Raw genomic sequence first — 27586 nt, 5'->3', positions numbered from 1 at the left:
CAGGAATCGAACCCTTGACCCACAGGCCAACGCTCTAACCTTTGAGCCAAACCTGCTGAGACATACGGGTTTGCATTATTCCATGTTTTCTTTTTAGAGTTAAAAAAGAATTTATGTCACTTATTCCAAGTTACATAGCAGGTGAGCTACTGAAATTTGAAAATCCAAACTTGCCACGTGTTAAGTTCTTTCATAGCACCATTCCACTTCCCAGCAGCGCAGGAGGGCACATGACCAGTCGCTGTACGTGCTCTGTGATGCCATCTGTATGAAGTTGAAGATCAGGCAACACTTACGTTGTGCTGGTAAGGGTTTTCCGAGGTACTCGCCAAGCTGGCTCTCCTTCCGTGCGATCATTGGCTTTTTATCCGCACGGAGGTGAAGCTGACATTTGTCGAATATTTTACCAAATGCGCCAGCTACTTCTCTAAACGCATTACCTTATTTAATGTAATCTTCAGAACAGCTCTTTAAGGTAGTCTTATTCCTACGTCCATTTTAGAAGTGAGCAAACAGGTCGCCAAGGGCCAAGGGCCAAGGGCCTGGCCAACCTCAAAGAGCTGTCAGTCACGGAGCTGGGCACCGGGTGCGAGCATTTCGCTAGAGTACCCGTGTTAGTTCGTCCTGCTCCGGTTCTGCCTCGAAGACCGGGACACGGAGACTGTCGGTCGGCTCTCCAGGGCAGATTTTCCTAGCTGCCGTCCTTAGTTCACCCAAACGTCCTGTCCTTCTCACTGAGGGGACCGGGACAGACACGTGGAGTGGATCCGCAGGACCCTGTGGACCTTAGACCCGTCCCCCCTCCCGAGGCCCCGCCCCTTGGTCCGGCGGACCAATCAGCGGTGCGGGCTGGCGCCCCGCCCCCCGCCGGGGTTTTATAAGTATGGCCGGGCGCTCCGCACTGCGCAGTCGTGGCTCGGGCCTGAGCTCGCCGGACTCGACGGACGGCGCCACCGCCCCTCCGCGCTGCGTGCCCCCACGTACGCCGCGCCGCAGAGCGCCCGCCCCGCCCCGCCCCTCTCCTGACCGCGGCGGCCGGCGGGATGCGGCTGGGCCCGAGCCCCGCGGCGCTGGCGCCGCTGCTGCTGCTGCTGCTGAGCGCCCCGGGGGCCGGCGCGGGGGACGCGCAGGGCGAGCATCGCGCCGACTACGACCGGGAGGCGCTGCTGGGCGGCCAGGTGAGGGCCTGGCCGGGGGCGGGCGGCCTGACTGGGCGCCGGGCGGGACGCGCTGTCGAGGGGCCCGGGCCCTTCCATCCTCCCGAGGCCGTGCGGGGACGGGGTCCGGATCGCCGGCCTGGCCGCCGCCCTCGCTGGGAGGCTGCTGCTGGCTATGTTGGTCTCCACCATCTTGCTCCACTGGTAGTAACGCTTGACCCCTGTGTGTCGCTCCCCCTCCAAAGGAAGAAGTGGACGAATACGTTAAACTCACCCCCGAAGAGCAGCACAAAAGGCTGAAGTCAATCATCAAGAAAATCGACTCGGACTCAGATGGTTTTCTCACCGAAAGTAAGGACGCCCTGCACGCCTAACAATGGACACGTAAACAAGCCCTGAAGAAGGGGTGGGGTGTCCGGGCCTGTGCTCATGCTCTGCACATGGGGGTACTGGGAGAGCGTGAGGGGCCATGGGAGGTTTCACACCTGGAAATCGTTATTTTTTAAATTGAATTTGTTGGGGTAACTTTTACGTTGGTTTATGAGATCACAGAGGTATCAAGTGTGCAGTTCTCTGACACATCGTTGTGCCCACCACCCGAAGTAGAATCTTCCATCACCCTATATTTGACCCCCCCTTTTTTAAAATTCTCCCCGTAGGACATTTTTGCATTTATTTTCACATAGAGCGGGAGGAAGAGAGAGAGAAACATCGGTGTGAGAGAGACACATCGACTGGTTACCACCCATAAGACCCCACCGGGTTGGGGACAAACTGCAACCAAGGTAAGTGCCCTGAGCGGGAACTGAACCCGGGACTCTGATCCAAGGGCCAACGCTCAAACTGCTGAGCCAAACCGACCAGGGCTATATTTGACCCCCTTTACCCTTTATTGTCCCCTACACCCTTCCCTCTGGTAAACCTGGAAGTCTTTAGACATAGGATACCCAGTAAAACTGGGTGCTTTTTGTAATAATACATAAACACCATTGACCCTACATGATGCGCAAATCACACCTTGAGCAAACACCCTATTCCTCATATTGAAACCAGACAAGGAATGGGTCCAGGCTGCCTGTCACTACTTGAACCAATTAAACAGAGACAAGTTTGAATCTTTTATGAGCATTTATTCCATTATTGCTGGTAGTATGTGAGAGCAGTGGGTTGTTCTGGAAAATCTGCCCCCCCCCCCCCCACTTGCCAGCAGCTTTTAAAGGGTAGAAAGACAATGACCACTTGAGAAAAGGCAGTTAGGCAAAAAGGAAAGAAAATGGATAAAATGGTTACAGCATGCGTGGAGGAATGTGGGGTTTGGGGGGTGGGATTGTAAAAGGTTTCTGGCAAAGGGGAGGAATGGGGCCTGGGGGCCTGGGGGCTGGTCTCCAGTGAGTCATAGTCATGGGTCCAGGGTCCAATGTTCCGATAATCAGGTTGTTAATCTTTCCATGATGTCATCAGATTAGGAGAATGGACAGCGTTCCTGAGGTAAGCTCCCAAGGTGTACACCTCCCAGCCAGTTCAGAAAGGGCTCTTCTTCAGTCAGAACAAAGCAATCGTGATTAACACTTTTTATAACTATGGCTAGTGTCTTACTATGATTGGTTTTCTTATTCCAGTATTTCCTCCTGCCCTTTTCAGTATGACTTTTATCAGTGTCAGCAATATGATTCATTGTAGAGAAATATGCCAAAATCCAACTTAAGGCATTAAGTGACTTACTGCTCTTGTAATATAAATATATATATGTATATATATATTTTAGAATGATAAGAATTTGCCTCTTTTTTAAAAATTTTTTTATCCTTACCTGAGGACATGTTTGCATTTTTTGTTCAGATAGAGTAGGAGGGAGAGAGAGGAACAGAGAGAGAGAAAAAAACATCGATGTAAAAGGGACACATCGAGTGGCTGCCACCTGCACGACCAACCAGGGCCAGAGACAAACTGCAACCGAGGTACAGGTCCTTAGCGGGAACCGAACCCGGGTCTCCCTGGACCGCAGGCCGACGCTCTAACCACTGAGCCAAACCGGCCAGGGCAGAATTTGCCTCTTTTACAAACAAGTAGAAAAAAACCTGTTGCATGCGAATTATGTTGATCACAAATTATTACAGCTAGTAGGGGCCCTGGAAACATGTTGTCCACCTTCCTTTGTAGAAGAAACTGAAGCCCAGAGGGGTAAATGCCTTTCTCCAATAAGTGGCAAAGCCCGCACTGGAATCCAAATCTCCAAATCTGATCTTAATTCTGTTTTTAATATCTGTTACTTAAACCAAAAAAATCCGAGTGCTGTTAGGTAGATTCTGTAGTCAGAAATTAAATGCACAGATCATTAAAAGAAAAGAAATGTTTTCTTTTTCTTTTAAGAGAGAGAGGAAGGGAGAGAGAGATAGAAACATCGATTAGCGGCCTCCTACATGCCCCCTACTGGGTATCGAGCCTGAAACCTGGGCATGTGCCCCGATGAGAAATCGAACTGGGACTTCTCAGTTAGTGGGATGACCCTCAATCCACAGCCACAGTGGCAGGGCTGGAGGTTTATTTTGTTTTGTTTTAGAGGTGATTTAGAAATCCTAAGTATGAGAATTACTGTTAACGTCTATTGTGTTCTGGGAAATTCTCGTAGGTGAACTCAGTTCATGGATTCAGATGTCTTTTAAACATTATGCTATGCAAGAAGCGAAACAACAGTTTATTGAATATGATAAAAACAGTGATGGGAGCGTGTCATGGGATGAATACAACATTCAGATGTATGATCGTGTGATTGACTTTGATGAGAACACCCCTCTGGATGACGCAGAAGAGGAGTCTTTCAGGCAGGTGAGTGCGCTGCATAGCCCTTTGACCAGACTCGTTATCTTATTTTGGACCCCAAAGTTCCTACCGCATCTCTTTCCTCACCTGTGTCATTTGTCCTCATTTCCAGAGTTGCTTTTTTTAGTGTAGTTTGAATATGTATTGGTATTTTATTTTTTTGTGTTAATGAACAATCAGTTTTATGTCATATTTACTAAGAAGACTATAAGAGGCCCAGTCCCATTTTTAAACACATTGTTTTATATAAATTAACTCTTTAAAAAATGTTTTTCAACTGTGGTAAAATACACATAACCTAAAATTTACTCTTTTAGCCATTTTTTTTTTTTTTTTTATCCTCACTCGACATTTTTCCATTTTTTGTTCAGACGGAGTGGGAGGAAGAGAGAGAGAGAGAGAGAGAGAGAGAGAGAGAGAGAGAGATCGATGTGAAAGGGACACATCGAGTGGCTGCCACCTGCATGACCAACCAGGGCCGGGGACAAACTGCAACCGAGGCACGCGCCCTTAGTGGGAACCGGACCCGGGTCTCTGGTTCGTAGGCCAGTGCTCTAACCACTGAGCCAAACCGGCCAGGGCCTTTTAGCCATTTTTAAGTGTGCAGCTCAGTAGTGGTCGTACCTTTACGTTGTCACGCAGTCAGCATCCAGAGTGTTTCACCTGGAAGAGCTGAAACAGAGGTTCTAACCTCTTTGTTCCCTTTCCTGCCCCAGCCACCACCACTGTGCTTGCTGTCTCTGGTTTCTGCTCTAGGTGCCCCATGGAAGTGGGGTCACAACAGCATCATCCGTTCTGTTTTTCTGACCAGTTTATTTCACTTAGCATAATGTTTTCGGGGTTCACTCATGCTGTGACGTGTGTCAGAATTTCCTTTTAAAGACTGGACAATACTCCAGTGTAGGTATATACCACATTTTATTTATCCCTTCATCTATAAATGGACACTTGGGTCGCTTTAACTTTTTGGCTATTATGAATAATGCTGCTATGAACTGGGTGTGCAAGTATCTGTTGGAGACCCTATTTTCAATTCTTTCGGCTGTGTACCCAGAAGTGAAATTGGAATTGTTGGATCATAGGGTAGCACTGTTTTAATTTTTTGAGGAACTGAATACTCCCTGGCTGTATTGACTCATTTTTGAAGATTTCTGTATCACTGTAGTTCTGTTGTGTCTCATGGTTTAATTAGTTTAAATGCATGCTCTATTTATTTATTAATTTTTAATTTTTTTTTTTCCCCTCACCCAAGGACATTTTTTCATTTTTTGTTCAGATAGAGTGGGAGGGAGAGAGAGGAAGAGAGAGAGAGAGAAACATCGATGTGAAGGGACACATCGAGTGGCTGCCACCCGCACGACCAACCAGGGCCGGGGACAAACTGCAACCGAGGTAAGTGCCCTTAGCAGGAACCGAACCCTCTCTGTACCACAGGCTGATGCTCCAACCGCTGAGCCAAACCGGCCAGGGCAATTTTTAATTTTTTTTAACCAGAATTTTTAAAACCTAGACTTTTGTTCTGGTATCACACAAATTATATATTTCTTCGTGTAAAATCACCAGCCTACCCAAACATGGCAATTTCATTGCTGACAAGTTTCTGCGTGATATAAAGATAAATGACTTGGTAGTTTCTGTTTACTACTGTATGTAGCGTTTTCTGTCACCCACTAGAATACAAAGTTTTTATACAGAAGGAAAGAGTGTAGAGGTTTTAGGAAACAGTCTTTTGTATTATCTTTTCAGAAATGTGCCACTTTGGAAAAGCAGTCTTTCTATGTATCGGCTTCTTGAATACGAGTTGCACTTAAATTGTTCTTCAAATGACCATGAATAGAACTGCTTTCAAAAATCACATTATTAAATCTGAGAAATGTGAAGCAGAAAGTGACTTTTTCCTTTTTTAAAGAAATCTCAGTTTGTTGAAAGGGATCCTTTCTTTATAGGCATATTTGGCCAAATTCAGCTCTCTCTGCTGAAACATGGACCTTTTTGCTCCAAATCAAGGGTTCTTTCATAAGGAAATCTAAGCACTCAGTATTTTGAATAGTGGTTTACTCAGGAAGAACTTGATTGACTCAGCAAAGCACATCAAGTTCTTGCCTGTCTATTTTTGCCTATGTTAACCCTGAACATAAAAGGGTAAATTACTAGGTCTAGTTATTTAAAATCATGAAACATGAAGATAAAAATTTGGAAACAAGTTTTTTGTTTTTTTCTTTTCTGTCAGAATTGGGTGAGTATAACAAGGCATTGGAATCTGAATGTGCAAAAGATGAATTTTGGGGGGAAGGAATGGAGCTTCTCTGTAAATCAGTCATTGTAAAAGAAATGTTTCAGTGAGTGCTACCTAACCTTATTCTAAGTTTATCAGTGAAACACATGAATTAAAAAGCTGCTAAAATATTTGAAAATTAGCTTTTTAAAAATATGCAGTTTAACACACATCAGTTTATAGAAAGAAGAGTTATTCCCAGAAATTCTCAAAGTAGACTTTATACAGGACTAGCTGTGTAACACTGTTGACTTCCAAGGTTCTTGATTACAGAATTAGCTTTGAGAAATTAATTAAAAGCACCCTTGTCTCTAACAGCTGCTTGCTACTTGATTTACTACTTGAGTGTGTACTTTCTAACAGAAGGGAGATAGGTGTGAGAAAGTGACACAAGTGTGTTTAACCTCAAATTTTGGCTTTTGATGTGTTTATATCTGAACATACAGAATTAGTGCTATAAAGAGTCTTAAGAATGAACTTCCAGATATTATGTACATATATCAAAAATATTCTCATGAGAGGACTATTTCTGAAACCTGCTAGTTTGTTTTTGGAAAGTCATTTTGAAGACCAGAAACAATTTTAAAATGGCATAGCAAGAATAAACACAAATCATTTAATGTCAGTTTTTCTGTTAATAGTAATTTGTAACATTTATTAAATACTTACTACTTAAGGTTTAATAATGCATCCCAGTCGCTTAATAGAGATTTTATTATTATTTTTATTTTAACTTATCTTTATTGTTGAATGTATTACAGATATCCCCCCATTTTCCCCCATTGACCCCCTCCTCCCCAATCCCACCACCCTCCTGACTTCCCTACACTGTTGTCTGTGTTCATTTGTTATACATATATGCATAGCAGTTTTTTGTCTTGTCTCTTCCCACCCTCCCCCCCCCTTCCCTTTGAGGTTCATCAGTCTAACAACCAATTTGTATTTCTTAATTCCTTCATCTTTTTCACCCATTCCCCCAACGCCCTCCCATCTGGCAAGCAACAACAAGTTCTCTGTATCGATGAGTCTGTTTCTGTTCTGCTTGCTCATTTTGTTTGTAGATACAATTGTTGATAGATATGTATTAATTGCCGTATTATTGTTCATATTTTTGTTGTTCTCCTTCAAGAAGACCCTTCAACGTTTCATATAATACTGGTTTAGTGGTGATGAACTCCTTTAGCTTTTTCTTGTCCGGGAAACTCTTGATATGTCCATTGATACTAAATGCTAGCTTTGCAGGATAATCTTGGTTGTAGGTTATTGCTTTTCATCACTTTGAATATCTCTTGCCAGTCCTTTCTGGCCTGCAAAGTTTCTTTTCAGAAATCAGCTGACAGTCTTATGGGAGCTCCTTTGTAGGTAATGAACTGCTTTTCTCTTGCTGCTCTTAAGATTCTCTCTTTGTCTTTAACCTTTGGCATTTTGATGGTGATGTGTCTTGGTGTGGGCCTCTTTGGGTTCATCTTGTTTGGGTCCTGGATTTGTATGTCCGTTTCCTTCACCAAGCTAGGGAAGTTTTCTGTCATTATTTTTTTCAACTAGGTTTTCAATTTCTTGCTCTTTTTCTTCTCCTTCTGGCACACCCATGATGCGAATGTTGGCATGCTTGAAGTTGTCCCAGAGGCTCCTTACACTATGCTCATTAATTTTTATTTTTTGAATGATAAATTATTCAATTTACTTAAACTATAAAAACAAACACAAAAATAGTTCACTCATTTCTGTTACCCCCCCAACTCTGGCAGCCAACAGTCCGTTCTCTATATCTGCTTGGTTTTTGTTTTTGGTTGTGTGTGTTTTTGTTTTGAGTTTCTACATGTAAGAAAGATCATACATGAGGGAAGAGATAAACCACAGAACTTACATGCATGTATGCATGACCAATGAACAGAGACAACAAAAATGGGGATGGGGCGGGGGTAAGGGGAGGAGGGTGTCAATGGGGGAAAAATGAGAAACATCTGTAACAAAAACAAATTAATAAATAAAAAGTTTAAAAAAAAAAAAAAGAAAGATCATACAGTATTTGCCTTTCTTTGTCTGACGTATTTCACTTAGCATAATGCCCTTGAGGTCCATGTTAACACAATGGCAAGATTTCATTCTCTTTTTTTGGCTGCATAATATTCCATTTTAAATACGTAGCACAATTGTTTTTACCCAGGCAGCCACCGATGGGCACTTAGATTGTTTTTATATCTTTTTTTTTTTTTGGTACGTGCCCCTAGCGGGAACTGAACCCAGGACTCTCGAGTCCGCTGGCCAATGCTCCAACCGCTGAGCCAAACCGGCCAGGGCTGTTTCTATATCTTGACCATTGTAAATAAAGCTACAGTGGATATAAGGTACATATATCTTTTGGAGTTGTGTTTTTTTTTTTTTTTAATCCTCACCCGAGGACATTTTTCCATTTTTTGTTCAGATAGAGCGGGAGGGAGAGAGAGGAAGAGACAGAGAGAGAAACATTGATGTGAAGGGACACATCGAGTGGCTGCCACCCACACAACCAACCAGGGCCAGGGACAAACTGCAACCGAGGTACATGCCCTTAGCGGGAACCGAACATGGGTCTCTCTGTACCGCAGGTTGACGCTCCAACCGCTGAGCCAAACCGGCCAGGGCTGGAGTTGTGTTTTTGTTTTCTTTGGACAAATGCACAGGAGAATAGCTGAATCATGTCACAGTTCTGTTGCGCACATCTGAGGAACCTCCGTATTCTTTCCCGTATTGGCTGCGACAGTGTGTAGCCCACCAGCAGCACGCGAGGCTGCCTTTCCGCCTTGTCCCCGCCAGCACATGCTGGTTAATTTATTGTTGGCAGCCATTGTAGCAGGTGTGAGTTGATATCTTATTGCTGTTTTAATTTGCATTTCTCTGATGATTAGTGATGTTGACCATCTTTTCACGTGTGTGTTGTCCATCTCTGTGTATTCTTTGGAAAAATGTGTTTTCAGATATTTTGCCCGTTTTTATTTTTATTTTTTTAATCTTCACACAAGGATATTTTTCTGTTTATCTTCAGATAGAGTAGGAGGGAGTGAGAGGGAGAGAGAGAGAAACATGATGTGAGAGGGACACATCAACTAGTTGCTTCCCGCACGACCCCCGACCAGGGCCGGGGATGAACCACAGCTGAGGTACATGCCCTTGACAGCAATCGAACCTGCACTCATTGGTCTGCGGGCCAATGCTCTAACCGCTGAGCCAAGCTGGCAGGGCTTCTGCCAATTTTTTTCCTTTTTAATCCTCACCTGAGGACATTTTTGCATTTATCTTCAGATGGGGGTGGGGGGGTGGGGAGAGAGGGAGGAAGAGAGAGGGAAACATCCATGTGAGAGAGACACATCAAGTGGTTGCCACCCACACGACCCCAACCAGGGCCGGAGACAAACTGCAACCGAGGTACGTGACCCCCTAGCGGGAACCGAACCCAGGACTCTCCAGTCCATCGGACGATGCTCTAGCCACTGAACAAAATGGCCAGGGCAGGGCTTCTGCCCATTTTTAAACAGGTTTTTTTGTTGTTGTTGAGTTGTATGAGTTCTTTTAGCCCCTTATCAGATATGTGATTTGCAAGTATTTTCTCTCATTCATTAGGTTGTCTTTCATTTTGTTGATGGTCTCCTTTGCTGTGCAGAAGATTTTTAGTTTGATGTAGTCCCACTTGTGGATTTTTTTTTTTTTTTAGAGAGAGAGAGAGAGAGAGAGAAATATCAATGTGAGAGCAAGACATCCATCGGCTGCCTCCTGCATGCCACCTACTGGGGATTGCACCCACAACCCGGCACCTGTGCCCTGACCTGGAAGTGAACTGGCAGCCTTCTGGTGCCTGGGATGACACCCAACCAACTGGGCCACACCAGCCAGGGCCCACGTGTTTACTTTTGCTTTTGTTGTTAGATTGTCCCGATTTTATAGTTGAGGAAACCAGGGAAGTTAAGCAATTTGCCTTAAGTCACACAGCTAGTAAGTGGCATTGATGGAATTCAGATCTGAGTCTGTGATGGTAGAATCTGTCCCTGGGCTGCTTCTAATAAATGTTGTTTGCCCAGATGACCTTCAAAGGGATGATATGAAGATAAAGTAAGGTATGAAACTCTACTCTAGATTTCACGTGGCTTGTATTTTTCAAAGTATTGTTTATGGTTCCATGTTATGATGAGACTTTAAACATGTTCAATATTTAATCTCCCAAGCTTCACTTAAAGGACAAGAAGCGATTTGAAAAAGCTAACCAGGATTCATTGCATGGTTTGAGTCTTGAAGAATTTATTGCTTTTGAGCATCCTGAAGAAGTTGATTATATGACGGTAAGGATAGAAAGTTTTAAGTCATTAATATGAATTATATAGCAATCACAATTTTAAGAGACAGGAAGATCCCACGTTTTCGCCGTTTAAGAGTTGGACTGGGAAGGAGGATTTCTGGGAGTGGGGGGTGTTTATTGGGAGGGAGAAGGTAAAGGACTGAATTAAAAAAAAAAAATCTCTGTAATATATTTGAGCATCACTCTTCCCCTGGCTTTCAGACTTTTCTGTGGTTTTTCTACATTAAAAACATTCAACCTTCCTATTTAGTATACAGCATCACTTGTGAAAACTTTTAGTCTTGGAAAACGTATCACATTTGCATCTCTGTTCATGGGGTGGTACAAGCACATCTGCTAACGACTAGTAATGTCTTTGCAACTTGGGGCGTCAAGAGTCCTGTCCCCCCGTGGTACGTGCTTAAAAGAGACACCAAGTCTTCAGCAACTTTTGTGTTGAGGTTTAACTCAGCAAACATTGATGAGTCCTGCTAGGAGGTGGCAAGCTTCTTGAGAGCAAAGATTATTATATTGGAGAGCAGAGATTAATATACCATAGTAGCTTTAAAAAACAGACTGCACATTTCTGGGGAGGTCTGTTGCCTGGCATCAGCCCCAGCTGTGTGGCATTGCGCTCTGGGTGTTTCAGGGAGGGGAGTTGGAGCTGTTGTTGAATAGGTCATGATCACATGCATCTCTCTGTTGCTCAGTGGCAGGACAACACCAATAGCGCGGCTTCTTTTACCATTGTGAGGCTTTGACTTCTCACTTGGCACAAAGTACATGACCTAGTTTAGGAACAGTAGTGGGCACGCTTTGATGAAGCCAAAGCTCAGTCGAGACAAGGCACTCAAACCCTGTCGCGGGAGACAGAGGATGCTGGATCTGTTTCTCTGGGAAGTAAGGAGCGATTGGACCTCGAGAAGGGGATGACCAGTGACGGCGATGGCATGATTTAGGCGTTACGTATTTGTTCTGGGTTGATGTGGCGATGGAATGAAATCGATTTGATCAACATTTGAAGAAAGTATAAACAGGAATGTTGAGTGAGGCAGTAAGTGTTGGAAGAGAAGAGTAGGGGTGACTGGAGGTTTGGTGTGCTGCCAGGATAGTGGGGTGATGGTGGTGAGGTGGAGTTGACGGCAGCCCTAGAAGTGTGGCCAACTGTACAGTGGCGTCTCGTTCAGAGCACCTTCGGCATCTCCTGTTTGCCCTTCTTCCCAGTAAGGGCGTATATAGGAAAAGGAAAGGATCCAAGATCAACTAAGTGGTTCTACTTTGCATTGAAAGTAAGAATTTAAAGAAATTCATGCAGTTCCATAAATTATCTTAGCCATGGCAACACTATTGAAATAATGTTGTTGCCTAAGAGGATTACTTGCATGGAGTAATAATCATTTTGATCAGTGATTCTTTTTTTTTTTTTTGGATCAGTGGTTCTTAACTCTGATTGGATCACAGACTCCTTAAAAATAGGATGCAAACTATGGACTTTGTCGTAGGAAAATCTCATATGCTCATACACACCAAATACCGGATTATAATTTCAAGAGATTCTCAGAGCCTCCCTCTAAAACGAATCTTTGGATCTGCAGGTTCAGATTTCCTGATTTCTGTGTATAAAATCTGTAATACCTAGTTAAAAAAGCCAGCAAATTGCATGTAAGTGTATTTCATACACATGTAGATGGAGCCTCTGGATTTGACTAAATTGAGAGACTTTTGAGGATATATTTTCATTACAGTTGTGATTCTAGAATCCAGAACGAAAGGCACCAGCATTAGTGAGGAAATAACAGTAGCTGTCACCTGTGCGAAGCTAGGCAAGGAGGCCTAGAAACCAAGATGGTTGGATGTGCAGCAAAGTCGTAGGATATGAATGTGTAAAGGCACAGAGCTGATGGAGCAGAGGGCAGCCTTAGGAGAGGCCGAGGGCAGTGTGGAAAAAGGCTCTCAGCAAAGTGCGGGGTCCAGGAGCACAGCAAAGGCTCTGCCTCAGAGAAGAGATGAGCGAGCTTTAACTCCTGAGGTCAGGAGAAGGAGTGGATAGGCATATAAGTCGATGTGATTCAAGGTTGAGGATCCAGTGCTAGTAAACAAGGGCGCGTTTCAGAAGTGTACTGTGTTCAGAAACAGGAGAGGGTCTTTGCCGAGAGTGTTGGATGAGTTGTGGAAAGGTTCAAAGAAAGGGGAGGCTTCAAAGAATAGCTGTAGATACATGTCAGGGACTGAGGCAGAGGCAAGCTCCTAGCCGCAGCAAGAGCCTGCTGAGATGGCAAGTGTGTAAGGACCAGGCTTATCTGTCTATCTTTTTTAGACTCGATGACTCGGGGTGGAGGAGAAGGTGGACATCTCATGTCCTGGGTGGGGGCATCATGATAGGAAGAGGGCGGGCGGGTATAGGAAGGTGACAGGAGTTCTTAAGCAGCCAGCAGGTAGACTTGGCAGAAGAGGAAGCAAGGAGGTTGAGGATTTATGGGGTCTGGACTCATTTTAGGTCTGGAGGTAGAACATAGTTCTATGCAAAGAGATCTGAGATAAAGGTTCTGGGTTGTTAAGGGACTGGAGGAAAAGTGAGTTACAGAAGACTAGGGTAGTGAGAAATGGGACCTTGAGGGGAGAGGAATGTGGGTGAGTGCTGAGGTTGCTGGAGAGGGTGGGGTTCTTAGCAGAAGCTTAAGGATGTTGGATGTGATATTTGGTATTGATTATTTCTGCTTCATTCCAGTCTTTGCAAGCGTAGACAATTAAAATGATTATTCCTAACGAAGTTCTGTAGTAGGAGTGATTCAAATGGTGGTAGGATTGAACATTTTGTTCCTAATTTATTTTATGCAACAGGAATTTGTCATTGAAGAGGCTTTAGAAGAACATGACAAAAATGGTGATGGATTTGTTAGTTTGGAAGAATTTCTTGGTGACTACAGGCGGGATCCAGGTAAGCAGCCTGGAGGTGTGTGAGGAGAGGGACACATGGAATTACAGAAGAAAGAAAATGGAACAAGAACTTGCCTGATTTCTACTTGTTCTGCTGAGTTGAACAAGCAACGCTGAGGGACTTAACTGCTCACCTGGGAAGGCTGCCTTGCTCACTTTAGTCCCGTGTCTACATTCTAACATATGTCTTTCTTTGCAGACAAATATAATATGATTATCAAGTCAATGAGGAAGCAAGTAAAGGTTGATATTTTAAAACAAAATTCTGTGTCTTGGGATATAGACCTTAAAAGAGAAAGAAATAGCCTGGCTAGTGTGGCTCAGTGGTTGAGTGTCGACCCATGCACCAAGAGGTCGCTGGTTCAATTCCTGGCCAGGACGCATGCCCAGGTTGTGGGCCTGATCCCCAGTTGGGGGGGCAGGTAGGAGGTGGCCAGTCGATGTTCTCTCTCTCTCTCCCCCTTCTCTAAAAATCAATGAAGAAAAAAATTTTAAAAGAGAAAGAAATATAAAATACTAATACAGTCAGCCCTCGTTTATCACAGTTAATCAGTTCAAGACTCTACCGCGATAAATTACGGCGAAGCAGCATTCTTTATTTATATAGTGTCCCTCGCCACTTCTCGCTTTGATTTTCCCAGCTTCACTCTATTGCGGTTTTTTCAAATATATTCATTAAAAAGTTGATCGAGACAGTGAAAATGATACAGCGTGTGCTTGGTTGTCTGAGTCAATTATACACCCCTGTATTATAATTAAAATTACTGTATGAATGGTCTTTAGGCCTATGTATTCAAGCACCCCAGGAATCCTTCAATGCCAGATGCAACCGCTAGAGTCTAGAAGGGATTAAGTGCAATAAATGAGGGACGACTGTATAGTATAGTATTTGGAAAAAAAGCAATAGAGTGAAGCTGCGAAAGTCGAAGTGTGAAGTGGCAAGAGACGACTGTAATACTGGTGTAGACCAGGGAAGTTGACTTATGATTGCTTGAAATTTGAAGCCTTTGTATATGCAGCACTTTTTATAAATAGTTGACTTTATCAGAATTGTCTCTTAAAGGCATCCCTTATTGTGAAAGTCAATTTATTAAAAAAATTTTTTTTCTTGATTTTTTTAGAGAGAATAAGGGAGAGAGAGATGGAAACATCTATGAGAGAGAACACCGATTGGCCACCTCCTGCACGCCCCACACTGGGGATGGGGCCCACAACCTGGGCCCACAACCTGCAACCTCTTGGTGCGTGGGTTGACACTCAACCAGTGAGCCACACAAGCTGGGTGTGAATGTCACTTTAAAATGAAACGTGGCATTGCTGTGTAAGAACATATAGGAAGCTTTATATAGGCATGTGACATACATAAAAACATGACTTGAGATCAAATTTGGAAAAACCAGATATCAGAACAAGTAGCAGTTAACAAAATCACTAGTTTGTGATAATATGCAACGATTTAAAAACTCAGTTGTTTAGACCTCTTTGTCACTTTTGAAAATTACTATTTTTGTACTTATTTTAGCACTTTTCTGTTAAGTATTTCTGTTTGGGAATCCGTTATGTAGTAGGCTTTAAACTCATTCCCTTTATTCAAGGTATACACTGTATCAGACTTATTATATACATGTGATATTTTTGTGTATGTATAATTACTGTTGTTTTTGTTGTTTATATGTTAAGCAGCAAATGAAGATCCAGAGTGGATACTTGTTGAGAAAGATAGATTCCTGAATGATTATGACAAAGATGCCGATGGCAGACTCGATCCTCAAGAGTTGTTATCTTGGGTAGTGCCCAACAATCAGGGCATTGCCCAAGAAGAGGTGAGTGCTACACAGTGACTTCTTTCCCCCTGCTTATTTGTTGCTGTTGATAGGAAAGGAAGTTCAACATTTTAAGCCAAAGAAAGAAATAGTATTTATTATTTTATTTATTGGTCCTATTTATTTAGGATCAATGTATTGCTATTTCTGATTTAAATCTACGAACTGTTTTAGATGGTCAAGGGGACAAGGAAGTTAAGATTGTATCATGTATTAATTTGATAGCACAGGGGATAGAATAATAAAATTCGTATTTGCCTGTAGGGACTCAAAATGGGCGCTACTCATTTGCTTAACTTTGAGATACTCTTAGTCAGATTTGTGTTGAATGGAGGCAGAACCTAGCAGAAATTAGGAAGGGAGATAATGTGTAATATTTTTAGATACAATAATGAGTATGGAGTAATAATTTTGATCAGTGATTCTTTTATTGGTCACAGACTCCTTTGAAAATATGATGCAAACTATGAATGAATAAAAATATGTTTTTGACAAATCAAATCGCATTCAAACGTGAACATCTTGCTGAAAATATTTAGTGCATTTGACCCTTTTTGTTTTGTGTTAAAGGCTCTTCACCTCATCGATGAAATGGATTTGAATAGTGACAGAAAGCTCTCTGAAGCAGAGATTCTGGAGAACCAAGACTTGTTTCTTACCAGTGAAGCCACAGATTATGGCCGACAGCTTCATGATGAATATTTCTATCATGATGAGCTTTAATCCCTGGGTATATCTGAGTAGAGTACTGGCTCCTTTTATAATGTGTTACCAGCATCACTTTTGTGACAAAATATTGATGAGGTTATTTTCCACTCTGAAGTCTTACCACAGTCATATATCTTAATGTAGACAGTAATTTTGGCCTTCTAGGAGGAAAACAAAACCATGGTATTTATTTCAAAATGTATTGGAGAAAACAATGCTGTGCCATAAGACAATGGAGTCTTTCTGAAATACGCCATCTGTTTAGTAATCCATTGTGGAATATCTTGAGTTCTGTTTCCACTTGAACAGGTGGACCATTTTAGAGATGCCTGAACAACGTTAAAGGAGTATGTGACTGAGCTATCACTTTTTCTTTGTTTAAGTAGCATTAATTTGGGAACCAATGGGAGGACATTGTTTTTAGATGTAGCGTTTTGTTTTAAAACCTTTAAAGGAACCTATAGAAGGACTATACCTCACATATAAGTTGAGAAGTTCTGCTTACTTTTAAAATGGTTTCTATAATGGGTTTATTGTATGAAATAGAACTATATTTTTGCATACGTATAGATAGTAATTGTATTTAATGTGTAACTATAGCTGTGCTGTGTGTGGGACTTGACATTGTCTAGAACTCTGATCGAAAATGAAATGTCCTATCTTTTTAAATGTTTGTTTGTTTTTCTTTAATCTCACTGGTAAACCTTGAATTTTGCATAGGTTTTGTTGTATTATACATTATCCTGCCTCATCCCTTCCTGTATTTTGGTAGTGAGTGTTTCAAAACTCTATTAAATTATTCTTGTTCTAGATTTGTATTTTCCTTTTTTTAAAATAAAAGAATCCTACTATAGTTGAATGTATACCTGATACATTTCAGTTGCTGTGGTAGCAAATGTGGTCTTGCTGTTTGGGGCTGAAAGTGATGGTAGGAATTACACAGGTTGAAATCACCAGTAGAGCCCTGGCCGGTTTGGCTCAGCGGTCAGAGTGTTGACCTGAGGATCGAATGGTTGAGGGTTTGATTCCGGTCAAGGGCAAGTACCTCGGTTGCAGATTTGATACCCAGTCCTAGTCGGGGTCATGTGGAGGCAACCAATGTGTCTCACATCGATGTTTCTCTCTCTCCCTTCCTCCCTGTCTTCCACCTTTCACTCTAAAATTCAATGGAAGAAGATCATTGGGTGAGGATTTAAAAAAAACAAAAAAACACCAGTAGAGCTCAATGTCAGTTATACTGAAATTAAAATCACATTTGATAAGCACATCCGCACACTGAAATGGTCAGTTTTGACTATTCAGTAGCTCAACCTATTACGTTTGTGGGAAATAAGAAAGGTGAAAAGGTGAGGAATTTATGTTTGCATAGCTCAGACCCACAGATAGTTTTACCATTTCTGTTAATATGTTTCCTGATTAAAGTCTCCTACGTAAGCACGGACAGTATTAAGGGAGCTCAGCTGTGGACGCTCCTTTCTGGTAGAATTGGCTGCCGCCTCCAACTTCTCTGCTCGCCTCTGCCGACGTGAGGCGTGAACGCAGACTTAACCGGCACAGTTAATGACAGCTAACCGACCCTGGTGTTCATTTGACTTTACCACACCCATCTGGCCATAGCAGTAGAATGGAAGATGCACCATTACCATCCGTCATCTGTCACTGAGCGTCACTAAAGTTGGGGTGTGTGAAGTGAGGAGTTTGACCAGCATGCTCACCATTTGTTTTGCTGGACTGTCCAAAATCTTTGCCAGCATGGTGAGGTCATCAGATAAGGATGTTATTTTAATCTTAACGAGCTAAGAATTGGCATTGAAAACTCGGCCGTGATTTCATGCAGGTGCAAGGACCGTGGTGGCAGTGCTCGTTCCCTTCCCGGCATAGAGGAAGTTAGCTTCCCAGCGCTGGGCATAGACAAGGGCGGTTGGCACCGCTCAGCCCTGCGTGTTCGCAGTGTGTCGGCCCAGGCCAGGGAGCTACAGGGCCACACGGACCAAGTGGCCTCGACCGACCACGCGGAGGTCTCCGGACCCGCAGTGGACTTGACCTGACCCAACGCAGACTGGCCTTTTGTTTAATGCTCACGGGAGGACATTTTCCATTGATGTTTGGGGCGGGGGAGGCAGAGAGAGACACGTGGACGGGCCGCCGGGATGGACCCGCAGCCCAGGTTCCTGCCCTCGACCCGGAGGAGCCCAGACCTTCGGCGCCCGCGGCCCCGCGTGCACCTCCCATGAAGATTGGCTGCAGGCTGCAGCTGGGCGGCCTCCACGGCGCCTCACCGAAACGGGGTCTCCTGTTGGCGTCAGCTGGGGAAAACCTGCGGTGGGCGTCTCCACAGCGCCCACGGGAGCCCCGGATCCCACCCCCGCGCGTGGCCGGGGAGGGGCCAGCCGGGCGTCCCGCCGGACGGAGCGGTTACGGCCCGCACGGCATCCCCGCCCGGGACTCAGAAGTGCCCTCAGCGCGGTTAGCTCTCGGGTCCGTGTGCTGTCGCGCGTCCTCTCGGCCACCCACGCGGCTCCGCGGGGACTCGGGCGAAGGCGCCCGGGACGAGCCCCCGCGGCCCCGGGCGGGAGTGGGACGGCTGCGCCTGCGCGCGTCCCGAGTGCGCGTCACGTGGTGCGTCGCCGCCCCGCCCCATTCCCGGCGGGACGCTCGGCGCCGCCCGCGCGCAGGGGTGAGTGTCCGCGGGCTGCGCGGCGAGCGGACCGGGCGGGGCGGCGGGCCCGGGGCGCGGCGGTGGCGGCGGTGGGGTACGCCTTCCCCTCGCCGGGCTGGGCGTGCGGGCGGCGAGCGGGGAGCGCGGCGCGGGGAGGGGAGCCGGCCGCCGGGGCGGGCCCGGGCGTCTCAGGCGCTGCGGGCCGGGCGGCCCGGGGCTCCCGGGGGTCCTCGCCGCCCTGCGCTCGGTCTGACGCGGCGGGGACGGAGCCCGGAGGCGCGAGCGGACCCCAGGCTCGCCCCCGGGCGGGAGGGAGCGGGCGGGAGGCGGGCCGGAGCCGCACCTGCGCCCACGGCTCCGCCGGTGCCGGGTCCCTGAGGGACGGCCGCGCCGCTGGGTCTGCTGTACGCGCCCGGCTCGCCGCGCTGACAGGCTCCGGCACCCCGAGGGCGGGCCGGGCGGGGAAACTGAAGCAGAAGGGGGTTCGGCCCCGCGGGAACCCCCGGACCGGGGACGGGTGGCCGTTGTCGCCCCCAGGTTGCAGTCGTGCCCCGGCCCCTGCCCTCCGTCTTCTCCCTGTGGACTGACTGCCGCTGAACCCGCGTGGGGGCCTCGTGATGCCCACCCCTGTCGACCTGGCCGGAACCGTAATACCAGGAGGGCCGGGCAGTCCCTAATCGCAGGGCCGGTGGCTAATGATTTGGAAGCGGCCTCGTGGGGCGACGTGGGATGGGGTGGTTTGGGAAGCAGACTGGTCTGGTTTGAACCCCAGCTCCGTTCCCTGCCCTTGGGCAGGTGGTGCCTGCTTCTGGGGCGTGGTTTCCTCACCTGTCAAGTAGGGAAACGTTCTCCACCGGTCGGTCGGCGCGGGGAGAGGGACCCGATGTGAAGCTTTTGGGACTCTCCTGGCCCGAGGGCGCCCTGAGCACCTGCTTACTCCTCCCGTCCACTCCGCCCCCTCCAGCTGCCTCCTTTAGTGTCTGGTTCACCTCCTCCTGGGTTAGGGGTCTCCTGCTGGGTTTTCACGGAAGCTCAATCAGTGTGACCGCACAGATGCATTTACCAGTAACTTTGGTGACTGCGGTCCAAAGGGTATCGTGTCTCAAGCACAGACTTGAATACCGTCTGTGCTAGGGCTTCACTAGTACCCGGTGACAGTGCTCTCACCGCCCTGAACACGGCTCTGTCTGCGGACCCCTCTTCGTCAACAAGCCATTCAGCTGGCGTCCTTCCTTCAAATCTCCGTGGAGTGCCCCCCGTTGGCAGACACTCTTAAGAATGTGAAAGAGAAGGTGCAGGTACTGATCCTGTACTTCTCTTAAACGTAGTGGAGGAGAAAACTCCTGCAAGAGAATTGGGGAAAGAGGATAACACTTGCTGAGCATCTACTGTGTGCCAGGCTTTATATGTTACATAAAAGTTACCTGGGTGCGTGTTGGGTGTCAGATACTGTGTTCACTGAGCCATCTCTTATATGCTGCCACTTATGTAAATAGATGTCACTGTCTTCACAGAAGAGAAAGCCTCAGTTCCGAGGGATTGAGGGACTTTGTGCAAGGCTGTGTAACTAATACTGGGCGAAGTAGGGATCCCGCCCCGTGTCGGTGTGCACTCTTCCTCACATGCTGAGTTCAGTATATATGCGTCTCATTAATCCTTCTAGCAACTTTGTAAGTTAGGGATAGCCTTCGTTTTCCCGCCTGAGCTATGTGCCCCTTTTCAAAATTCAGTTTAATCGAGGTATAATTTACATATAAAAAAGTGCATCCGCTTTTTGAGCGGACAGTTCAGTAAGTATCAGCGACATTATATGTAGTTGTGATGGAAATGTGTAGGACATTTCTATCTCGTGCCCCTTCTTAGTGCTCCCCTTCAAGCAAGGCAGCCCTCCCATGTTTCTCACCTCAGGTTACTTTTGCATGTTCTACACTTCATATAAATGGAATCATATAGCACATATGCTTTTGTGTCCAGTTTCTTCTTCTGAACACAGTGTCTGATATTTAGCCCTTTGGTTGTGTGTATCAGTTCGTGCCTTTCTATTCTAGTATGTGGATATTCCACACTTTGATTATCTCTTCTTTTGATGGATATTTGGGTTGATTTCAGTTATGGAGTATTATGAATAAAGCTGCTTTGAACATTTGTATATAGATCTTTGTGTGGAAAATATGTTTTTATTTCTGTTGGGTAAATTCCCAGTCTTCATTTTTATAGATGAGCAGACCGATGCTCAAAGAGGTTAAATGACTATCAAAGCCATAGTGATTTGGTGGATTTCAGTGCCTCCATGTTCTCTTTCTACTAGATCATGCCTTCCCCCACTTTTTAGATGTAAAGAATATGAATGAAGTCTGGGAATTCAGATGAAGAAGATCGCTGTCAGCTGGGGACGTCAGAGTAGGTTTTATGAAGGTCACTTCTGAACTGGCCTTGAAGGTTTGATAGGCTTTGAATATGAAGAATGTGAAAGGAAAGGAATGTGGTGAGCAGAGATTCTTTCGAGTGTGTTTCATTCATTACTGAACAGTTACTGCCTACTTAATGCCACGTACTGCTTGCTCTGTGTTCTGAGGCTGTAGCAATAACAAAACCAAACGCCACAGAGCTTGCATTCTCGTTGGGAGAGATGAGACAGTCTATCAGCTAAGTACATAATGTCAAGTGCCAAGCGCTCTAGAGGAGTAGTGGGACGAGAGTGCCCGTGCCGGGAGTCCCAGTGAACGGGTTGCAGTCTGTCAGAGTGCTTGGGAAGGCCTTACTGGGAAAGTGATGTGAGCAAAGACGAGTGTTCCAGATGGGCTCAGCAGGCATGTGTAGCATGTTGGGGACCATGAAGAGGAACAGTGTGGCCGAAGTGGAATGGACAAACATCAGGGAGGAGAGGAGTAGGTGTCAGAGAGGTCAGGGAAGCTGGAAAGTTTAGGGTGTGGTAGGTTACTGTGAGAGTTTGTCTTTTACTTTGAGATGGAGAGGCCTTGGAGGGTTGTGAACAGAGGCACTGCTTCTAAAAAATATTACAGCTTGCTCTGGCCGGTGTGGCTCAGCGGTTACAGTGTCAGCCCACAGACCAGTCAGTCACAGGTTTGATTCCTGGTCAAAGGCACGTACCTTGGTTGCTGGTTTGATGCCTAGCCCCCATTGGGGTCATGCAGGACGCAACCAATCAACGTGTCTCTCACACATCATGTTTTTTTCTCTCTCCATCCCTCCCTTCCACTCTAAAAAAAATGTCAATGGAAAACTGTCCTCAGGTGAGGATTAAAAAAAAAAAATAGGCTCTACTGAGCTATAATTCATGTTGTAGGATTCACCCACTTAAAAAAATGGTTTTTCAATGTATTCAGAGTTGTGCAACCATCACTGTGATGATTTGTAGAATATTTTCACCATCCTCAGAAGAAACCCTGTACTTGCAGGAGCTGGGTGGAGGGGGCGTAAAAGGCGTAGGGGGAGCCAATGGGAGACATTTGTAATACTGTCAACAATAAAAATATATATTAAAAAAAAAACCTGTTCTCATTGGCAATCACTCTTGTTTTCCAGTGATCGGTTTTCTGACCCTATGGACTGTCTATTCTAGACTTTACATATAAGTGTAATTATACAATATGTGGTCTTTTGTGACTGGCTTCTTTCACTTAGCGTTATGTTTTCAAGGTTCATCCATGTTGTACCGTGTATAAACACTTTTTTCCTTTTGATGGCCGAGTAATATTCCACTGATGGGTATCCTAATTTTTTTACACATCAGTTGATGGACCTTTGAGTGCTTTCCACTTTTTGGCTATTATCGGTAATACTTCTGCGAACACTTGTATATGAAGTTTTTATTTGCACCTATGTTTTTAGTTGTAAAAATGCATTTAAAAGGAGCACATTCACTTGACAAAGGATAGATGATCCGGGCTCTCAACTCAGAAGGTTTGGTTCCAATTACTGCCTGCTTGTCTTTGGTCATCGGCTTTTCTTACAGGTAGAAGCCATTCTTTCTAGTGATTTCCCTGTTCCTTTGTGTTCTGTCTGGTTTTTCTGCTTTGGATTTCTCTGAGCAAAGGTCTGGCTACATTAAGTAGTTTCCATGAAAAGATATTCTGATAAAATCTCACTTTGTGGAAGTTCCTAAGAAGAGTTTACACATACTGGGTTTCATATACTGGGTTGGGATTCATAAATCAATTCAGTGAAAGTAGTATTTAAGAAAAATAGAATAGCCCTGGCCGGTTTGACTCAGCGGTTAGAACATCGGACCGCGGACCACAGAGTCCCGGGTTTGGTTCCTGCTAAGGGCATGTACCTCAGTTGCAGTTTGTCCCTGGCCTTGGTTGGGGTCATGCTGGTGGCAGCCACTTGATGTGTCTCTCTCACGTCGATGTTTCTCTCTCTTTCTTCCTCCCTTTCTCCCTCCCACTCTATCTGAAGACAAATGCAAAAATGTCCTCGGATGAGGATAAAAAAAAAAAGAATAATGAAGGAAATATCAGAGTACATCTCACACAACAGAGATACACATTACTTCATGAAACTTGTTTTAGTTAAACGTGTAAACTGAGGATAGAAGGTGTTTGTGTGTGTTTATAAGTGGTAGTAAAAAGTTTGTTGAAGCCTCTGGGTTGGGATATCATGCACTATTCAGGTACTCTTCCATTTAATTAAAACAATATATGTTTTTATTGATTTTATTTTTAGAGAACAAGGAGAGATAGTAACATCTATGTGAGAGACAAACATTGACCAGCTGCCCCCTGCACGCCCCCTACTGGGGATTGAGCCTGCAACCCAGGCATGTGTCCTGACTGGGAATTGAACCAGGACCTCTCTGTCCACGGGACAACGCTCAATCCACTGAGCCACACTGACCGGGCATCCATTTAATTTTTCGTGGAGAGCATGGAATATTTAAAACATACTATATTATATTGAAACAGGCAGTATAAAGGAGTAGTTTTATTTGTTGTTAATGAGAAACTTGGGATGAAATTTGTATTTTTATGAATAAATATGGTTTCTTTCCAGTGTTATGACTAATTGTCTATATGTATATATATATATATTTTTTTATTCCAGGAGTCACACCCCATGGGCTTATGTGATAAATGAGCTTCTTGGCATAGAAGGGAATTAAAGGATGATGGTGAGTGATCGAACTACCTTAAATACTAGCCTTAACATTTTTGGCTTCTCGCTTTCCTTCCTTTGTTCCATCTATTTTGATTTGTGGTCTTTCTGATGTAGTATCTGTCCCATATGAGACACTCTGTGGAGCACGTTTGTTGTGAGGCACAGCGATAAGCCGTGTGTGTAGAATTCAGCCTGAGAGCCTGGCTTTCTCCTACCCTTGGTGGGACCCAGCACAGAAATGCAAATGGAAGCCAGATTCTTTTATGTCTTAATTTACCGAAGTTACGAATCAATCCAGGCCAACAGCTTGACCTGCTTTTCTACCCAGTGCCCAGCCAGCTCTTAAAGGAGCCCGACTGTCCCTGGGGCTGGCAGGTGGAGGTTGGGCCAGGGCTGTCTCTGGATCTGGGATGGGGATCAGTGTGGTGAAACTCTCCAGAGAGCCTGGACAGGTTCCTCTTTCCTCTACTGTGCTTTTCTAACCCAGGGTTTTTAGGCAGTTCTAAGTATCTTCTTGAACAATGCCACTCAAACCCAGGAAGAGGAGGGAATGAAGTCCTAGGGGAACTTTGTCTGCCTAGACACCTCCTTTGGGAGATTTGGGGTGGGCCTTCTCAGACAAATTAGATGTTTTTACTTTGGTTTCCCAGCACAGCGGTTCCTTCCTTTTCCTTCCCTCATTGTCTGGCCTGGGGGAGTCCCAGCTCAGTTTGTGAACCCCTTTTAATTGTTCACTCAGGTAGTTACTGATAACCTTTGGGTTTTGATATTTTAACAGGTGGAATCTTCTAAAGTGTAGGGCCCAGGGCTGGGGCCTCCTTCCCTGCGTGTATGGGCAGGAGTACACCACCTGTGTTCTGCTTTCCTTTTTCATCCCAACTACTCCATGCTCCCACACTACATGTTCTTTCATGGCTTAAAGACAAAAAAGTCCTACGTTCTTGATATTTTATATGTTATTGGGGATTATTTTCCTTCTGCAAGGTATATCCTGAGAATTTCCTATAGTGAGAGACTTTAAATTAAAAACTCTGTTTTTGTTTGCCTGAAGATATTTTGTGTCCTACTTCAAAAATTATTTTTCTTCATTGATTTTAGAGAGTAAGGGAGAGAGAGAGACAAAGAAGCATCGATGAGAGAGAACATTGATTGGCTGCCTCCTGCATGCCCCTCACTGGGGATCGGGCCCACAACCTGGGCCTGTGCCCTGACCAGGAATTGAACCAGCAACCTCTCGGTGCATGGGTCAATGCTCAGCCACTGAGCCACACTGGCCAGGCTGTGTTCTACTTTTAAAAGATGGTCTTGCTCAGTATAGAACTCTGGGTTGACAGATTTTTCTCTCAACGTCTTGAAAAAAATTATTCCCCTATCCTCAGCTTTTTTTTTTTTTTTTTTTTTTAATCCTCACCCGAGGATATTTTTCCATTTTTTGTACCGATAGAGTGGAAGGGAGAGAGAGAGAGAAACATCGACGTGAAGGGACACATCGAGTGGCTGCCACCCGCACGACCAACCAGGGCCGGGGACAAACTGCAACCAAAGTACGTGCCCTTAGCGGGAACCGAACCCGGGTCTCTCCGGACCGCAGGTCGACGCTTTTAACCGCTGAGCCAAACTGGCCAGGGCAGCTTTTTTTTTTTTTTTTTTTAATTTAATTTAATTTTTCAAAGTATTACAGGTGTTCTCCCCATTGGTGCCCTCCTCCCTGCTCCCACCCCTACCCCTGCCTTCACTAAACTGTGTCCATTGGTTGTGCATATGTGCATATAAGTTCTTTGGTTTTTCTCTTTCCACTCCCCCTGTCCCCTTTCCCTCTGAGGTTTGTCAGTCTGATCCCTACTTGCATGTCTCTAGATCTACTTGTTTGTCAGTTTATTTTGTTGATTAGATTACTGAAATAAGTGACATCATGTGATACTTGTCTTTCTTTGACTGGCTTATTTCACTTACTCTCCAGGTCCCTCCATGTCGTCTCAAAGGATAAGAGATCTTTCTTTCTTACAGGTGCATAGTACTCCATTGTGCATATGTACCACAACTTTTTTATCCACTCATCTACTGATGGACACTCGGGCAGTTTCCAGATCTTAGCTATTGTAAATAGTGCTGCTATGAACATAGGGGTGCATATATTCTTTCTGATGGGTATTTCAGGCTTCTTAGGGTATATTCGTAGATGTGGGATCACTGGGCTCAGCTTCTTTTTGATCTTTTGATATTTCTTTTTTTTTTCTTTTCATTTAACTTCTTTTTTTTTTTTTTATCCTCACCTGAGGACATTTTTTCATTTTTTGTTCAGATAGAGTGGGAGGTAGGTAGAGAGAAACATCGATGTGAGAGAGACACATCGAGTGGTTGCCACCCACACGACCCCAACCAGGGCCAGGGACAAACTGCAACTGAGTTACATGCCCTTAGCGGGAACTGAACCCGGGTCTCTCTGGACCATAGGCTGACTCTCCAACCACTAAGCCAAACCGGCCAGGGCTGATTTAACTTCATTTTAATAGTATATGCAACATGTACATGGTTCAAAATTTAAACTGTAAAACAGTTTTCATTTAGAGAGGTCTGACTTCTCATCTTCATTCTCTTCTCTTCTTTCCTTGTGGGTAATCCTTTTTCAGTTTTTTAAAAAAACTGTGTTTAAATGCACATATAATTTACCATCAGAATCATGCTTGAGTGTACTGTTCAGTGGTATTAGGCACATTCGTGTTAGTGTGGAACATCATCACCATCCATGTCCAGAACTCTGTCAGTCTTGTAACACTCTGTACCCAGTAAGCAGTAACCCCCATCCTCGTTCTCTGGCCTGGCCGCCATCCTTCGACGTTCTGTCTGTATGACTGTGACTGCTAAGGTGCCTCATCCAGGTGGAATCATACAGCACCCGTCCTTTTGTGGCTGCTTGTTGTAACGTCCTCAAGTTTGTAGCATATGTCGGAGTTTCCTGTTTAAGACTGAATAATGTTCCATTGTGTGTACATACCACATCTTGCGTAACCATGTATTTGTCTGTGGACAGGGTTGCTACTGAGAATAAAGTTTTATGGACATGGGTGCAAATATATCTTTGAGGCCCTGCTCTCAGTTCTTCTTGCCGTATGCCCAGAGTGGGATTGCTGGACAATATGGTCCTTCTAGTTAAACATTTTTGAGGAGCTTTCATACTGTTGCCCATAGCAGCTGTACCATTTTACATCCCACCTGATAATGCACAAGGGTTCCAATTTGTGTGTCTCCTCGCCAACACTTGTTACTATTTAAATTTTTTTTTCTTATATTGATTTGATTTGAGAGAGAGGGAGAGGGAGAGAGATATAAAAACACTGATGAGAGAGAATATTGATTGGCTGCCTCCTGCATGCCCCCCACTGGGGACCAGGCCCACAACCGGGCATGTGCCCTGAGTGGGAATCAAACCAGTGACCTCTTGGTGCACAGGTTGATGCTCAACCACTGAGCTATACTGGCCGGACCTATTTTTTTTTAATAGTAGCCATTCTACTGGGTGTTGTGGGTAATCATTTTTACTAGTTTTTTGTTTATCTTTTATTTATTTTTTTAAATCCTCACCCAAAGGTATTTTTCCATTGATTTTTTTTTAGATAGAGTGGAAGGGAGGGAGCAAGGGAGGGAGAGAGAAACATCGATGTGTCAGAGACACATCGACTGGTTGCCTCACGTATGACCTCGACCAGGGCCGGGAACCAAACCTGCAACCCAGATATATGCCCTAGACCGGAATTGAACCTGTGACCCTTTGGTCTG

At 44.9% G+C, this 27586-nt stretch overlaps 2 protein-coding genes across 6 annotated transcripts in view; both read left to right on the top strand.

Annotated features, from left to right (window-relative positions):
- The first annotated feature begins 1043 nt into the window (after positions 1-1043).
- RCN2 (reticulocalbin 2) lies at positions 1044-16839 on the top strand. 2 transcript variants are annotated; one of them, XM_036278107.1, is made up of 7 exons: positions 1044-1178; positions 1403-1508; positions 3787-3983; positions 10452-10565; positions 13403-13499; positions 15182-15321; positions 15892-16839. In XM_036278107.1, exons 1-7 carry the CDS (start codon positions 1044-1046, stop codon positions 16042-16044), a joined length of 942 nt encoding a protein of 313 aa, XP_036134000.1. In that variant the 3' UTR covers positions 16045-16839. The 2 variants fall into 2 exon arrangements, with proteins under 2 accessions (XP_036134000.1, XP_036133999.1); XM_036278106.1 differs by having other exon boundaries at positions 15179-15321; positions 15892-16196.
- Positions 16840-18671: 1832 nt separating this feature from the next.
- The window catches only part of SCAPER (S-phase cyclin A associated protein in the ER), a 178058-nt gene continuing 169143 nt past the window's right edge, over positions 18672-27586 (top strand). For 3 of the 4 annotated variants that reach the window (XM_036277973.1, XM_036277976.1, XM_036277977.1), the window contains exons 1-2: positions 18682-18706; positions 23756-23822. Coding sequence is in view for 1 of the 4 variants with exons in the window: in XM_036277975.1 (XP_036133868.1) it covers positions 23817-23822 (6 nt within the window). In the remaining 3 variants the exon portion in view is untranslated. Of the gene's footprint in view, positions 18707-23755; positions 23823-27586 lie in introns of all 4 variants that reach the window. The other variant, XM_036277975.1, reaches the window with a different exon arrangement.

The sequence above is a fragment of the Molossus molossus genome, unplaced genomic scaffold, assembly GCF_014108415.1.
Source record: "Molossus molossus isolate mMolMol1 unplaced genomic scaffold, mMolMol1.p scaffold_m16_p_24, whole genome shotgun sequence".
Lineage (NCBI taxonomy): Eukaryota > Metazoa > Chordata > Mammalia > Chiroptera > Molossidae > Molossus > Molossus molossus.
Note: the sequence above shows the minus strand (reverse complement) of the source record. Positions and strands in the feature narration are given on the sequence as shown.

Excerpts from the sequence above, each read along its gene's own strand:
- RCN2 (XM_036278106.1), top strand. The coding sequence starts at position 1,044 with ATGCGGCTGGGCCCGAGCCCCGCGGCGCTGGCGCCGCTGCTGCTGCTG. Across the intron at positions 1,509-3,786 it reads AGATGGTTTTCTCACCGAAA|GTGAACTCAGTTCATGGATT; the intron begins GTAAGGACGCCC and ends AAATTCTCGTAG. Across the intron at positions 10,566-13,402 it reads AAGAAGTTGATTATATGACG|GAATTTGTCATTGAAGAGGC; the intron begins GTAAGGATAGAA and ends TTTATGCAACAG.